Genomic DNA, 16,318 nt, shown 5'->3' with positions numbered 1-16,318 from the left:
TCTGTTTTATCCATCTATCGATTTGATACCTTACACCCCTATACTCACCTCACAGTTAATATAAAGAAGAATCTCGTTTGCAGTTACAGTGTCCCCACAGATGTTCTGTGGTGGTGGGCAATGCTACCTTACCCCAACTGCAGTGTTACGCCTGTTTATTGCAACGTGGACACCAAGGCCCTTCAAACAGCATCCTGAGGGGCTAGTAACTTACAGAACCTTTTAGTCCCAATGCTTGCTACTGAATCTAGATACTGAATGTCACACAGATTTCAATTGTATTGAGGCACCTCAGAGTGTAAGGAATTTATCGAGAAAACCTGAATATTGTTGCAACTTCTAGAATGTCCAATTGGAAACATTTTGGAATATACCTTTAGATATTTTTAAAATAATATGTTTTTGGAAAATATTTATTGCAATCCTGGCGCCCTCTAGAGAACAGTGCAGCATTTTGAACTGGAGATGGTATTTGGTGGGGTCCCCTGGGATCAACGCTTTGTGTGCACTTCAATTATACAACTGTAAAATGATGTTGATTATTGTCTCAATAATTATGGGATGGGGAGGTACTAGCAGCTTACGGACTATCACAGACATCACACAAGAATGGTCAGTAATAGTGGGATAGAGTGCCAGCAAATATTTACTCAGGGAAAATATTTTGCTTGAACCAAAGGACATTACCTGTTTAAGACCAGACATGATTTAATACATTATCTTCGTACCAAACAGTTTGAAAAGATATAGTATGTCAAGGTTGGAATGCGAGCTGTTGAGACCAGTGTTAAGATTATTTGGGAGGTATGTGCAGAATGCTCCAAAGGGATAGGCAGCTTAATGCATCAAATGTAGACAGGGTTCAGGCTGTGCACCTCCTCTCAATGAAGCTGCCAGCAGAGGAAGCAGGGAATGAGATTTCCCAAATACCAGAGCATCAATTGCTGCTCCCACTCCGATCATGCCTTTAGAATGCAGCCTAATTACTAAAGCAGCTTTCAGTTTATTCAGGTCTCCAGTCTCTCTCTGGGGGAGGGGGGGGGGGAGCGGGAAGCATGGTGTGGAATCTAATTTGCACTAATCCCTTGTGTAAAGAGGTTCGCACCTTTTACCCTCATCACCTCCATGACTGTGTAAACTGAATGGTTAATGTGCTCACACAGAAATCGTCTTTTTATTTCTTCTTTTCCATATTCAGTCAATTCAGCGGAACTCCCAGCACTGACGTGGAGAGGCCCCAGCAGCTGTAATGGGTGCAGCAATAGCGTCTCTGGGAATGTGGATTCTTAACAGTTATTCTTCATGTCTGAACCCTGATCATGAGTGAGTGTTCACAGACAATTCAAACATCAGTCTGAAGTTTAACACACACTGCACTGGAGGTTCACTCAGGAAACAGGCTAAATCCAAAGAGCTACTGAATGTAACTGTAAACCCCAAAGTATGGGCAGCACAGGCTGGGTCCTTCCCGACTGCCTGCTGATATTAGGATTATATTCATAGCAGTACTTTCTGTCTGGAGTTAGGAGTAAGGGGAGCAGGGTGTTGTTGGTGGGATGAAGGTGGGGAAAGGGGTTCATGTGGCAGGGAATTTAAGGTGCTTTGCCTTATTTACCTTGACAATGCCCATCAGCAGCTTTTTCAAATCCATGTGGGCAGTCATTTCCTGTGGAATAGAAAAGAACAACAGTAAAGCAGAAAGAAACAGAGAAAAAAGGCTGGGAGGAAATCGAAACAAGAGTGACTGAACATCTTAACTAGACTCAGAGTAGACAGGCAGGAAGCTGGAAGAACACAGCAAACCAGGCAGCATCAGGAGGTGGAGAAATCAACATTTCGGGTGTAACCCTTCTTTGGGACTGGGGGTGAGTGTGGGGGGAGCTGCAGGGGTCAGGGTGGTGAAGTGGGGACAGGTGAAGACAGGTAGAGGGTACGACGTGGTTGGCCAATGGGAGGAATGAATCAAGTTGATGGCAGGGACGGGTGGAAGGGAGGGGAAGAGAGGCTAGGAAGGGGGGTGGGGATAGGGAAGGAGGTTATTTGAAATTGGAGAACTCAATGTTGAGTCCTTTAGGCTGTAGTCTGCCCAGGTGGAAGATGAGGTGTTGTTCCTCCAATGTGTGGTTTGGTTCATTGTGTAATTCTGGTCTCCTTCCTAGTTGGAAGATGTTGTGAAACTTGAAAGGGTTCAGAAAAGATTTACAAGGATGTTGCCAGGGTTGGAGGATTTGAGCTGTAGGGAGAGGCTGAACAGGCTGGAGCTGTTTTCCCTGGAGCGTCAGAGGCTGAGGGGTGACATTATCGAGGTTTATAAAATCATGAGGGGCATGGATAGGATAAATGGACAAAGTCTTTTCCCTGGGGTGGGGGGAATCCAGAACTAGAGGGCATAGGTTTAGGGTGTGAGGGGAAAGATATAGATTAGATTAGATTAGATTACTTACAGTGTGGAAACAGGCCCTTCGGCCCAACAAGTCCACACCGCCCCGCCGAAGCGCAACCCACCCATACCCCTACATCTACCCCTTACCTAACACTACAGGCAATTCAGCATGGCCAATTCACCTGGCCTGCACATCTTTGGAATGTGGGAGGAAACCGGAGCACCCAGAGGAAACCCACGCAGACACGGGGAGAATGTGCAAACTCCACACAGAGAGTCGCCTGAGGCAGGAATTGAACCCGGGTCGCTGGCGCTGTGAGGCAACAGTGCTAACCACTGTGCCACCGTGCCGCCCTAAGGGGCAACTTTTTCATTCAGAGGATGGTACATATATGGAATGAGCTGCCAGAGGAAGTGGTGGAGGCTGGTACAATTGCAACATTTAAAAGGCATTTGGATGGGTATATGAATAGGAAGGGTTTGGAGGGATATGGGCTGGGTGCTGGCAGGTGGGACTAGATTGGGTTGGGATATCTGGTCGGCAAGACGAGTTGGACCAAAGGGTCTGTTTCCATGTTGCACATCTCTATGACTCTATAGTAGATGAGGCCAAGGATGGTCATGCTGGAAAGGGAGTGGGAAGGGGAATTAAATTGGGCAGTGACTGGGAGGTCTGGTCGACCCCTGCAGATGAACCTCTGACAGTGCTTCACCTGCATCTCTTCCAACCTAGGGGAAAGTGAGCACTGCAGATACTGGAGATCAGAGTCAAAGAGTGTGTTGCTGGAAAAGCACAGCAGGTCAGGCAGCTTCCGAGGAGCAGGAGAATCAATGTTTCAAGCATAAGTTCCTGATGGAGAGATTATGCTTGAATCATCAATTGTCCTGTTCTTCAGGTGCTGCCTGACCTGCTGTGCTTTTCCAGCACCGCACTCTTCGACTCCCTTCCTACCTAGTTTACTGTATCTGGTGCTCCCGACGTGGTATTCTCTACATCGAGAGGCTGAGGGTAAACTTAGGGAATGGTTCGCACAACATCTCAGCCAGGCCCGCAGGGGCCAACCTGATCTCTCAGTTGTCATCTATTTTAATTTCCCTTCCCACTCCCTTTCCAACATGATCATCCTTGGCCTTCTCCACTGCCACAACAAACCAAATCACAAATTGGAGGAACAGCACCTCAATTTCCACCAGGGCAGCCTACACCTGGAGGACACAACATTGAGTTCTCCAATTTCAAATAACTACCCTTCCTATCCCCTAACTCCCTTTCCAGCCTCTCCCCCTCCCTTCCACTCTCTCAGCCACCTACCAGATTCATTCCTCCCATTGACCAACCAGGTTGTATCCTCTCCCTGTCTTCACCACCCTGCCCCTGCTACCCCCTATATCTGCAGATCCCACCCCCACACCCAAACCCAGTCCTGAAGAAGTGTTACACTCAAAACGTCGATTTCCCCACCTCCTGACGCACATCCTGAAGGGGGTACTAACTCACTGAGAACAAATGCACATTGTAAAACAATGTCAGGCTCCCCCCCCCCACCCACCTCCCCACCTCCATGTTACCATCACCTAATACATCATGTTCCTAAAGGGAATGAGGTCTAATGGGAAAGGTCTTGTGGAGGTTCCATGCAAACACGCCACTTCATGTGATTAATGATTATGCTTTAATCTGCCTGGGATATTTCTGCACCCTCACTGTGGTTTGTGTGTGCAGGAAGTGGCTCCTGCTACATTAGCAAGACCCTGGTACACAACAGTGAACAAGATCGCAGTGAGAAGACGCCTGTTCACACACACTGCATCTCCCACACATGGGAACAATTAGTTCCAGAGATTCAGATGATTCGTACAATTACAATTGGCCAGCTGTTGGCTGTGACTGTACATAATTTAAATTATTCCCTTCTTTGAGACAGAGCTGAAATGGTGACCAGAAGGTTTCAGGTTTGATTTTCAGACTATTTTCAGTTTGGTGATTTTATTTCACAGACTTTAAGATAAAGAGAGAGAATGAAAGATCGGAACAAAATTACTGAAAGAGGAAGCCATTCAGCTCCTTCAGGTAGTTATATGCACTGCCACCCAAAAACGGGGGACTGTAATGAGGACCTCTTGACTGACAAAGGCTAGGGTGGACTTTGTTTATTGAGCCCCATGATCCAAACATTGGCCCACTCTCACTGCCCTTTAGAGACAAAAAAACTGCAGTTGCTGGAATCCGAAGTAGATAGGCAGAAGGCTGGGGGAACACAGCAAGGCAAGGCAGCATCAGGAGGGACAGGCAGGAGGCTGGGGGAACACAGCAAGGCAAGGCAGCATCAGGAGGGACAGGCAGGAGGCTGGGGGAACACAGCAAGGCAAGGCAGCATCAGGAGGGACAGGCAGGAGGCTGGAAGAACACAACAAGGCAGGCAGCATCAGGAGGGACAGGCAGGAGGCTGGGGGAACACAGCAAGGCAGGCAGCATCAGGAAGGACAGGCAGGAGGCTGGGGGAACACAGCAAGGCAGGCAGCATCAGGAAGGACAGGCAGGAGGCTGGGGGAACACAGCAAGGCAGGCAGCATCAGGAAGGACAGGCAGGAGGCTGGGGGAACACAGCAAGCCAGGCAGCATCAGGAGGGACAGGCAGGAGGGTGGGGTAACACAGCAAGGCAAGGCAGCATCAGGAGGGACAGGCAGGAGGCTGGGGGAACACAGCAAGGCAAGGCAGCATCAGGAGGGACAGGCAGGAGGCTGGGGGAACACAGCAAGGCAGGCAGCATCAGGAGGGACAGGCAGGAGGCTGGAAGAACACAACAAGGCAGGCAGCATCAGGAGGGACAGGCAGGAGGCTGGGGGAACACAGCAAGGCAAGGCAGCATCAGGAGGGACAGGCAGGAGGCTGGGGGAACACAGCAAGGCAAGGCAGCATCAGGAGGGACAGGCAGGAGGCTGGGGGAACACAGCAAGGCAGGCAGCATCAGGAGATGGAGAAGTTGATGTTTCAGGTGTAACACTTCTTCAGGACTGAAAAAGGGTTACACCCAAAACATCAACTTCTCAAGACTCTCTATCCAACCACCTCTTGAAGGACGGTTATCAGGAAGGACTCTTCCCCCGTCCTCCTGGCACCACTTTGAGACTCATTGTCTTGTAGCAAAATAACCAATGGGTTAAGGTTTGGATCAGGACTGTGGACAATACTTCAAATTATGTCTGGCTAGTCCCCACACTTTTGGCTGATATCAGTGGAAAGAATTAATTTGAAATGGACACTGAGGAAGATTTAACAGCCTAGACAAGTGATTAAGTTAACACAGAGTCTGATTATTGCAAGCAGAGATTTGTGTCTTGTTTAGTTGAAATTATACAAACCAGAAAGGAATGTCTGATCACGGTCAGAGTGCACTTGCTCACAGCCCCATGACAAATCAACAACACAGTCAGTGACACCCTGCGCTGAACAGCTTTGGGACATCATCTGTGATTATTTCCAATACCTCAGCTCAGGCACAAAGCAATACGGGATATTTGACTGTGGGGGCATTGTCATCCATTTTGAATCTACTCTGACATTTAAATCAACTAGGATCTCTTGTCAGGTCCACACCCGCCACCAACCCATCTTCTCCTCCTGGCACCTTTCCTGCCACTGCAGGAATTGCAAACCTGCACCCACACCTACCCCCTCACCTCTGTCCAAGGCCCCACATGCATCAGAGTTTTACCTGCAAATCCACACGTCATTTACTGTATCCATTGCTCGCGATGCAGTCTCCTCTACATTGGAGAAACAGGACGCCTACTTGCAGAGTGCTTCAGAGAACATCTCTGGGATACCTGTACCAACCTACCCCACTGCCCCTTGGCCGAACACTTCAATTCCCCCTCTGTCAAGGACATGCAGGTCCTGGGCCTCCTCCATCGTCATACCTTTACCACCTGAAGCCTGGAGGAAGAACACCTCATCTTCCACCTTGGGACCCTCCAACCACATGACATCAATGTGGATTTCACCAGTTTCCTCATTTCCCCTTCCCCTACCTTATCCCAGTTCCAACCTTCCAGTTTAGCACCATCCTCATAACCTGTCCCACCTGCCATCTTCCTTCCCACCTATCCACTCCATCCTCCTCTCCGACCTATCACCATTACCCCCACCTCTGACCACCTATCGCACTCTCAGCTACCTTCCCCCCAGCCCCACCCACATCCCATTTATCTCTCCACTCCCTTGGCTCACAAGCCTGTTGAAGCGCTCTTATCTGAAGCATCGATTCACCTGCTCCTCAGATGCTGCCTGACCTGCTGTGCTTTTCCAGCACCCCACTCTTGACCCTGTAATTTAAACACCACCTGTTATCAGTGGGAGCACAGAATGGACTACAGGAACAGGTTCAGAGGAACAGGAGGACACAATTCAGACCCTCAAGCCTTTCTGCTTTACAACTTTTACAGATCTTGGGGATCCATGCACAAGCCGATACACAAACTAGGCGGAAGATGAGACGCTCTTCCTCCAGCCATCATGTTGCCATGGTCTGGCGATGGAGGAGTCCAAGGACCTGCATGTCCTTGGTGGAGTGGGAGGGGGAGTTAAAGTGTTCAGCCACGGGGCGGTTGGGTTGGTTGGTCCGGGTGTCCCAGAGGTGTTCTCTGAAATGTTCCGCAAGTAGGCGGCCTGTCTCCCCAATATAGAGGAGGCCACATCGGGTGCAGCGGATGCAGTAAATGATGTGTGTGGAGGTGCAGGTGAATTTGTGGTGGATATGGAAGGATCCCTTGGGGCCTTGGAGGGAAGTGAGGGGGGAGGTGTCAGTGCAAGTTTTGCATTTCTTGCGGTTGCAGGGGAAGGTGCCGGGAGTGGAGGTTGGGTTGGTGAGGGGTGTGGACCTGACAAGGGAGTCATGGAGGGAGTGGGCTTTCCAGAATGCTGATAGGGAAGGGGAGGGAAATATATCCCTGGTAGTGGGGTCCGTTTGGAGGTGGCGTAAATGATGAAGGATGATACGATGTATCTGGAGGTTGGTGGGGTGGTAGGTGAGGACCAGTAGGGTTCTATCCTGGTGGCGAATGGAGGGGCGGGGTTCAAGGGCGGAGGAGATGCGGTGGAACACAGAACCCCACTGGTCCTCACCTACCATCCCACCAACCACCAGATACATCGTATCATCCGTTGTCATTTCCGCCACCTCCAAACGGACCCCACCACCAAGGATATATTTCCCTTCCCTCCCCTATCAGCGTTCCAAAAAGACCACTCCCTCCATGACTCCCTTGTCAGGTCCACACTCCCCACCAACCCAACCTCCACTCCTGGCACCTTCCCCTGCAACCGCAAGAAATGCAAAACTTGTGCCCACACCTCCCCCCTTACTTCCCTCCAAGGCCCCAAGGGATCTTTCCATATCCACCACAAATTCACCTGCACCTCCACACACATCATTTACTGCATCCGCTGCACCCAATGTGGCCTCCTATACGTTGGGGAGACAGGCCGTCTACTTGCGGAACGTTTCAGAGAACACCTCTGGGACACCTGGACCAACCAACCCAACCATCCCGTGGCTCAACACTTCAACTCCCCCTCCCACTCCACCAAAGACATGCAGGTCCTTGCCCTCCTCCATCGCCAGACCATGGCAACACGACGGCTGGAGGAAGAGCGCCTCATCTTCCGCCTAGGAACCCTCCAACTACAAGGGGATGAATACAGATTTCTCCAGCTTCCTCATTTCCCCTCCCCCCACCTTATCTCAGTCCCAACCCTCAGACTCAGCACCGCCTCCTTGACCTGCAATCTTCTTCCCGACCTCTCCGCCCCCACTCCCTCTCCGGCCTATCACCCTCACCTTAACCTCCTTCCACCTATCGCATTCCCAACGCCCCTCCCCCAAGTCCCTCCTCCCTACCTTTTATCTTAGCCTGCTTGGCACACCTTCCTCATGCCTGAAGAAGGGCTTATGCCTGAAACGTCGATTCTCCTGCTCCTTGGATGCTGCCTGACCTGCTGCGCTTTTCCAGCAACAGCTCATGTCTGACTTCCATGTGGTTTCAGAGCCATATGACTGGCTCTCAACTCCCCTCTAAATGACTGAACAAGCTGTTCAGCTCAAAGGCAAATTGGATAGATAATAAATGCTGACCTCATCTACAACATCCACATCACATGAATGGATAACAGGAAACAAAAGCTGTGGTACCTAGAACTAGCTGTGGTGGCTCCTTGCCCCCAGCCTCTGTCACCTCTCTCTCATTCAGCACTGAGCAAGATAGAGAAATCTAATAGGAAACATACATTGCACTCAGCATTACAGGATTCAGAATTGCAGTTATCTGAATGGATATTTGCAAAGAACAATTTTCTTTTGTTTGGTGTGTGGACTAAAAATGAGAGAAGAGACACCTTTAAATTGAGAAATCTGAGAAAGAATGTTTGCAGCTATTAAAACCAAATGGGTGGAGCACATTGTGAAATGTTGAGGGGAATTTCAGATGGAATGGAACTGCCTGTGTGTGTTTAGGGCCACTTGGCCCAGAAACAGTTCTTTGATTAGTTCATCAATTGGAGCCAGTTATTATGGGCTCAGCGTAGTAACAACTGCTTGACTGGTTCCTGGGAAGGTGGTTCCACCCCTGTGTGTGGGCAATACAGGAGACTGTGAAGAGAAAGAATCCATCTCTCCTTCACCATCTTTTTTCTGTGCTGAGTAGCTAACTATTCTCCTCATTTTTCTCTAAACTGTTTTCTCTGGAAATCCCTGGTTGAAACGACCAATGGAAAAACCACCTTCAGAGGCACTGAAAAGGTGATTCTTCAACCAGCAAAAGAAAGACTGAGAATTGGTTGTAGCCACAATCTCATATCATCAGAAAAGAAGCAGAAACAATTGAAGGGAATAAAAGGGACCCAAAAGGAAACAACTTGCTAAAGTCTGTGATTTGGACTGGTGCCAGGATTGTGCTACTTTATTCATTCATTTCCCACCCCTAACACTTGTGTCTTCTCTCTTTCTGCATCTGTATGGAAATTGTAAAAAGTGGCAGAGTTTAAGTTTAGAGTTTTGTAACTTGACTTGTCAGCCTTTTGCCATTGGCTAAAAGGAGTTTGATTACAACAGTTATTTTTTATTAATTGAAAATAAATCTGGTCTGCACAGTCTCGTCATCAGAATTAGAATGTTTGATAAAATTAATCAATTTTTCACATATGTATTGATTCCAAGAATAGTGGATCTTGACTTTCATTGCACTGCCCCAGTACATAGGTAATAGACTAATATTAATTGACAATACAAAGAGCCAAAGCTCAGTTAGAAACTGCCAGGTGTGAAACGTTTGAAAACTTCAGGAGCTGAAGTTCAACTTAAAAGTGTGTGGATTTTGTGAATGGGGAATTCATGTGTTGATCAGGGAGGAGAATGGCAACTCACTGACTCTTTAACTTTCTTCATATGTATCTACATTCAGTACCAAATTCTGGAAATGAATTAATTAAACGCACACTGAAAATTGCATTCCAACATTCTAGCAATGTGAAGACCCACCTTGTTTGAAATAAAACAAAAACATCTTTATTTGCCCAGTTCAGCTGCTGAGGAAAGCTGCTGTCTTTCATCCTCAAATCTAAGTCATTAAATTGAGTGCTTAAAGTCTTTTAATAAAATCACGACTCCCAGAAAGTACTAATTCCTTGATCATGTGATCAGTGCTCAGATTTCAGTATTTGTCTAAAATTCTTTTGTTCAGCACCTGTGATCAAACGCTACTAGCCTGTTAGCTCAATAAAAACCCCTGACAAATCCTCAATGTTCCAGCTCTTACTCCAAAACAACACCGATTCTGTACAGTTATAGTGAGTGACCTTTATCCTATTGAATAAACGCTGACGTTATACAGTTATAGTGAGTGACCCTTACCTTGAATAAATGTTGAATCTGTACAGTAACACAATGAATAGCCCTTTCCCTGCTGGATACAAACTGACGCTGACACAGTGAGTGCATGAAGCAATGTGGTGGAGGCAGATTCAATGGAAGCTATGAAGAGGCAGTTACACTGTCACGTGGTGGAAGAGTGGATAAGAACGATGAGCAGGGTTATGGGGAGGGGATGGGGCTGTAACTCTGGCTCAAGGTGCTCATTCTGAAAGCCAGTACATATACAAGGGCCTAGTGTCCTCCCCTGTGCTGTAATAACTCTCTGGTTCTACTGATGTGGGTTACTGATCCAATTCTGATCTAACTTGGGGTTCGAGACTGGTTGTGGCTTGGTTATTCCACCAGGTGACAAGCTCACTAACTGATCCACTGTGGGTATGACCATGTGATTTTGGAATAGTTTTGTCCGTATGCATTATGGAAATGTCTGACCTGGTGTCACAGGACATTGAATACATTCGGTCACTCCCCAGCCAACACCTCCTCCTTGGCAGCAACGTTCGACTGTCCGCAGGCCGGTCAGTGGGGAAGAACACTGAAATGATAATATCGAGACAAGAATGACTTCCGGGCAAGCCAGAACCTTGAAGCTTAGGTAAAAACAAACGCCACTGAAAGTACACGGCAGCTCGGGCAGAAGGGAAGAGCGTGAGTTAATATTGTAGCTCAGCGACCTACCCCAAAAACTCATACTTTTCTCCTCAGTGACTCTCCCAGAAAGCTTCAGCCCATTTGTCAAACATTTCATTAATTTGAGGAGAAGTGGCTGTTGTAACAAATATATCAGCTCCTTGATGAACAAGCTTCCACTCCGGGCTGAGATGAACCAACAGCTTGGTTCTGGTTAAGGGAAGAAGGTTGACACCAGGATTTCTCCAGATTGAGCTGAGGCCATAAATCCTTGAACATTCACAAGACAAACATTTTGACAGGAGTAACAAGGCAAGGGAGTACACACTGAATGGTCGGACCCGAGGATGTACAGAGAATTAGAGAGACCTTTGTCTGCATTTGCATAGATTCTTGAAGTTGGCAGGAGAGACAGGTAAGGTGGTTAAGGAGGCATATGGGAAACTTGCCTTTATTAGTTAAGGGGGTTGTGGTGGAGTTGCATATGAGTTAGATCACAGGGGGTGTACTGTGTGCTGTTCTGGTCACCAAGTTATAGGAAGGATGTGATTACATTGGATGGGGTGCAGAGGAGATTCACCAGAATGTTGGATGGGCTGAAGTGATTCAGCGACAAAAAGAAAGTAGATTGGCTGGGGTTGTTTATCTTAGAGCAGAGAAGGCTGAGGGGCTTTGGCTTGAGGTGCTCAAAGCTCTGAGGGGCATAGACCCTGAGGGGCCCTCGCCTTCAGAGAGGGGTCAATAACTTGAGGGCACCACATTAAATAAGGAGCAAGGGACTTGAGGAAAAAATATTTTCACCTAGAGGGTGGTGTGAGTCACTGCCTGAGAGAGTAATAAGGCAGGAACTCCAAGACATTGAAGAAGATTCAAATGAACAGTTGAAACACCAGAGCAGACAAGTGCTCGAAAATGAGAATGGAAGAGATGTCTGCTGGGTGGCCAGCGTGGACATGATGGGCTGAAGGATCTGATGCTGTAAAAACTCTGATTATGACAAACAGGATTCAATCTCTCAGCGAAAGTAAAGATTAACTGTTATTGGTCAATGGGGTAAGTCACTGTCTGACACCAAGAACATTGCACAGTGACAAAAGCCAATGAACAGAGAGAGGTGGGAATGGAACTCTGGATAGGGGTTAATACCTCCCTTCCAAAGAGAGCTTGGTGGCAGCCATTTAATTGGGTAGAAGTGTGACAGATGGGGACCCTGCTCCCTTCTTGCTTTCACTCTGATTAAAGCTTTCTCATTCTGTTATTGACCGAAAACCTTCATCTGCTCATTAATGGGTTTGATCCTGCCAGTGAACAAAGAACAAAGAAAATTTGCAGCCCAGGAACAGGCCCTTCGGCCCTCCAAGCCTGAGCCGATCCAAACCTACTGTCTAATCTGTTGCCCAATTCCTAAGCATCTGTATCCCTCTGCTCCCCATCTACTCATGCATCTGTCCAGACGCAACTTAAATGATTCCACTGCGCCTGCCTCTACCACCTCTGCTAGCAACACATTCCAAATGCCCACCACCCTCTGTGTGAAGTACTTGCTGTGTGTATCCCCCTTAAACTTTCCACCTCTCACCTTGAAAGTGTGACCTCTTGTTATTGAATCCTTCACCCTGGGAAAAAGCTTGTCTCTATCCACCCTGTCTATACCCTTCATGATTTGGTAAACCTCAATCAGGTCCCTCCTCAATCTCCTTTATCCTAATGAAAATAAACCTAACCTACTCAACCTCTCTTCATAGCTAGCACTTTCCATACCAGGCATCATCCTCGTAAACCTTCTTTGCACCCTCTCCAAAGCGTCCACATCCTTTTGATAATGTGGTGACCAGAACTGTACACAGTATTCTAAAGGCAGCCGAACCAATCTTCTTGTACGATTTTAACATGACTTGCCAGCTCTTATATTCAGTACCCCGTCCAATGAAGGCAAGCATACCATATGCCTTCTTGACCACTCTATCCACCTGTGCAGCAACCTTCAGGGTACAATGGACCTGCACTCCCAGATCTCTCTGCCCATCAACTTTTCCCAAGGCTCTTCCATTCATTGTATAATTCGCTCTAGAATTAGTCTTGCCTAAATGCATCACCTCACATTTGTCTGGATTGAAAACCATCTGCCACTTTTCCGCCCAACTCTCCAGTCTATCTATATCCTCCTGTATTCTCTGACAATCCCTTATGCTTTCTGCTACTCTACCAATCTTTGTGTCATCTGCAAACTTGCTGATCATACCAACAGTGCCCTCTTCCAGGTCACTTATGTATATTACAAACAACAGTGGCCCCAACACTGATCCCTGTGGAACACCACTGGTCACCTTTCTCCATTTTGAGAAACTCCCTTCAACTACTACTCTCTGTCTCCTGTTGCTCAACCAGTTCTTTACCCACCTAGCTAAAACACCCTGCACACCATGTGACTTCACTTTCTCCATTAGTCTACCATGGGGAACCTTATCAAACGCCTTACTAAAGTCCATGTATATGACATCAACAGCCCTTCCTTCATCTAACAACTTGGTCACTTCCTTAAAGAACTCTATTAAGTTGGTAAGGCACAATCTCCCCCGCACAAAACCATGTTGCCTATCATTGATAAGCTCATTCTTTTCTAAATATAAATAGATCCTATCCCTCAGTACTCTCTCCAGCAACTTCCCCACCACTGACTTCAGGTTCACTGGTCTGTAGTTACCGGAATATCCCTAATATCCTTCTTGTACAGGGGGACAACATGAGCAAACTTCCAGTCCTCCGGCACCTCACCTGTATTTAAGAATGCCACAATGATATCTGTCAAGGCCCCAGCTATTTCGTCTCTTGCCTCCCTCAGCAACCTGGGACAGACCCCATCTGACCCCTGGGGATTTGTCCACCTTAATAACCTCTATCCTAGCCAACACACCTTCCCTACTTATGCCAACATGATCCAGACTAATCAAACTTCTATCTCTAATCTCAACATTCATCATGTCCCTCTCCTCAGTGAACACTGATGCAAAGTAATCATTCAGAATCTCACCCATTCTCTCAGGTTCGACACACAGTCTGCCTTCATTATCCTTTAGTGGACCAATCCTTTCTCTAGTTACCAGCTTGCTTCTTATATAAGAATAAAATGTTTTGCGATTCTCCTTAATTCTGCTCACTATAGCTATTTCATGACCCCTTTTAGCCCGCTTGATTCCTCGTTTAAGACTGGTCCTACACTTCTGATATTCCTCCAGGGCCCGTTCTGTTCTCAGCTGCCTGGACCTTATGTACGCTTCCCCTTTCCTCTTGGCTAGTCAAACGATTTCTCCTGTCATCCACAGTTCACGAATCTTGCCCTTCCTATCCTTTGCCTTCAATGGGACATGCCTATCCTGCAGTATCTTTAACCTATCTTTGAAAGCCTCCCACATCTCAAATATGGACTTCCCTTCAAATAGCTGTGTCCAATCCACATTTCTAAGCTCCTGCCTAACTTTGATATAATTGGCCTTGGTCCAGTTTAGTACTCTTCCCTTAGGACCACTCTCTTCTTTATCTACGAGTATTCTAAAGCTTACAGAATTGTGGTCACTATTCCCAAAGAAATCCCTCACCGCAACTTCTCCCACCTGGCCTGGGTCGTTCCCCAGTACCAGGTCCAATATGGCCCCTTTCCTCATCGGACTGTTGACATACTGCTCTAGAAAACTCTGCTGGATGCTTCTTACAAATTCTACTCCATCCAGACCTCTGACACTAAATGTATCCCAGTCAATGTTGGGAAAATTAAAATCTCCCATCACCACTACCTTATTGCTGCTATATCTTTCCATAATGTGTTTACCTATTTGTTCTTCTACCTCATGCTCACTGTTGGGAGGCCTGTGATACAGCCCCAACAATGTCACTGCACCCTTCTTATTTCTCAGCTCCACCCATAATGCCTCACCACCCAAGACTTCTATAGTGTCCTCTTTTAGCACAGCCGTGATATCGCCCTGACGAGCAATGCAACTCCACCCCCCTTTTACTTCCCTCCCTGTCCTGTCTGAAGCGTCTATATCCTGGAACATTTAGTTGCCAATCATCATGCCCTTCCTTCAACCAAGTCTCTGTGATTTGCAATAACGTCATACTCCCAGGCACCAATCCAAGCCCTAAGTTCATCATCTGCCTTACCCTCTATATTCCTTGCATTAAAGTAGATGCATTTCAGACCACCAGTTTGTTTTGCGTTCATTTGCTCTCTGCCTACTCTTCCCTTTATTAATGTTATCTTCATAACTGTTACAGTCTCCAGTCTCCACCTCACTGCCTACTTGTTTTCTCTTCTGGTTCCCAGTCCCCTGCCACATTAGTTTAAAACCTCCCCAACAGCAGTTGCAAAAACTCCCCCAAGGACATTGGTTCCAGTCTGGTTCAGATGTAGACCACCCATTTTGCAATAGTCCCACCTTCCCCAGAACTGGTCCCAATGTCCAACAAATCTGAACCCCTCCCTCCTACACCATCTCTCAAGCCACGTGTTCAGCCTGCCTATTTTTTCATTTCTACACTGGCTAACACGTGGCACTGATAGTAATCCCAAGCTCACTACCTTTGAGGTCCTCCTCTTTACCTTCTCTCCTAGCTCCCTGAATTCTTCTTCCTGCTATTAATGCAGCAGGAACTGAGAGCTGGCTCAACAACGTGGACCAAACCTGCACAACATCATCTCTGGGCTCCAATGGGAAGACTCTTTTGAACAAAAGTGCTCAGTGCCTGGGATTGAGGGACTTGGCACCAAAACATCCTCATCAAAGATCAGCACCTTCCAAACCCACAACCACTTGCATCTAGAAGGACAATGGCAGCAGATACATGAGATCATCATCACCTTCAAATTCTCTCCATGCCACTCAACATCTTGATTTGGAAGTATATCACCATCCCTTCACTGTTGCTGGGTCAGAATCCTGGAATTCCCTTCCTGAGGGCATTGTGGGTCAACCCACAGCACATGGACTGCATCGGTTCAAGGAGACAGCTCATACCCACCTTCTCAAGGGGCAACATTAAATGCTGTCCCAGCCAGCAACACCCACATCCCACAAACAAATTAAAAAACGACAAAGGGGTCTGCTTAGAATTGTCCCCACTACTGCCAACCCCCTGTCCACTCCATCTCCAAGTGTCACCTCCCTAGATGTCACTCACCAGTGCCTGGAATCTAGTGCTGATCCTAAGCATCAGGACGAAGTTGTACCAGAAACATCCACTGCTTGTCTACTGTGGATTCCAGTATCTGCAGTTCTCTTTGTCTCTGTCATCCTTAAGAGCTGCCAGTCACTGGCATTGGCTAGTGACGCACTTTCAAAGAAAGATTTAGGATTTTTCCTCACAACTCTCAGACCA

The 16,318-nt window shown here is 47.4% G+C and overlaps 1 protein-coding gene across 5 annotated transcripts in view; it reads right to left on the bottom strand.

Moving 5' to 3' along the window:
* The window catches only part of LOC140454655 (latent-transforming growth factor beta-binding protein 4-like), a 146,803-nt gene that overhangs the window by 59,680 nt on the left and 70,805 nt on the right, over positions 1-16,318 (bottom strand). For all 5 annotated transcript variants that reach the window (XM_072549581.1, XM_072549582.1, XM_072549583.1 and 2 more), the window contains 2 exons: positions 10,745-10,847; positions 1,616-1,666 (listed from right to left, as the gene is read on the bottom strand). In XM_072549581.1, the coding sequence (XP_072405682.1) occupies positions 1,616-1,666; positions 10,745-10,847 (154 nt within the window). The remainder of the gene's footprint in view (positions 1-1,615; positions 1,667-10,744; positions 10,848-16,318) is intronic.

Source organism: Chiloscyllium punctatum, chromosome 29 (assembly GCF_047496795.1).
Source record: "Chiloscyllium punctatum isolate Juve2018m chromosome 29, sChiPun1.3, whole genome shotgun sequence".
Taxonomy (NCBI): Eukaryota; Metazoa; Chordata; class Chondrichthyes; order Orectolobiformes; family Hemiscylliidae; genus Chiloscyllium; species Chiloscyllium punctatum.
This window is presented reverse-complemented; position numbering and strand designations above follow the sequence as displayed.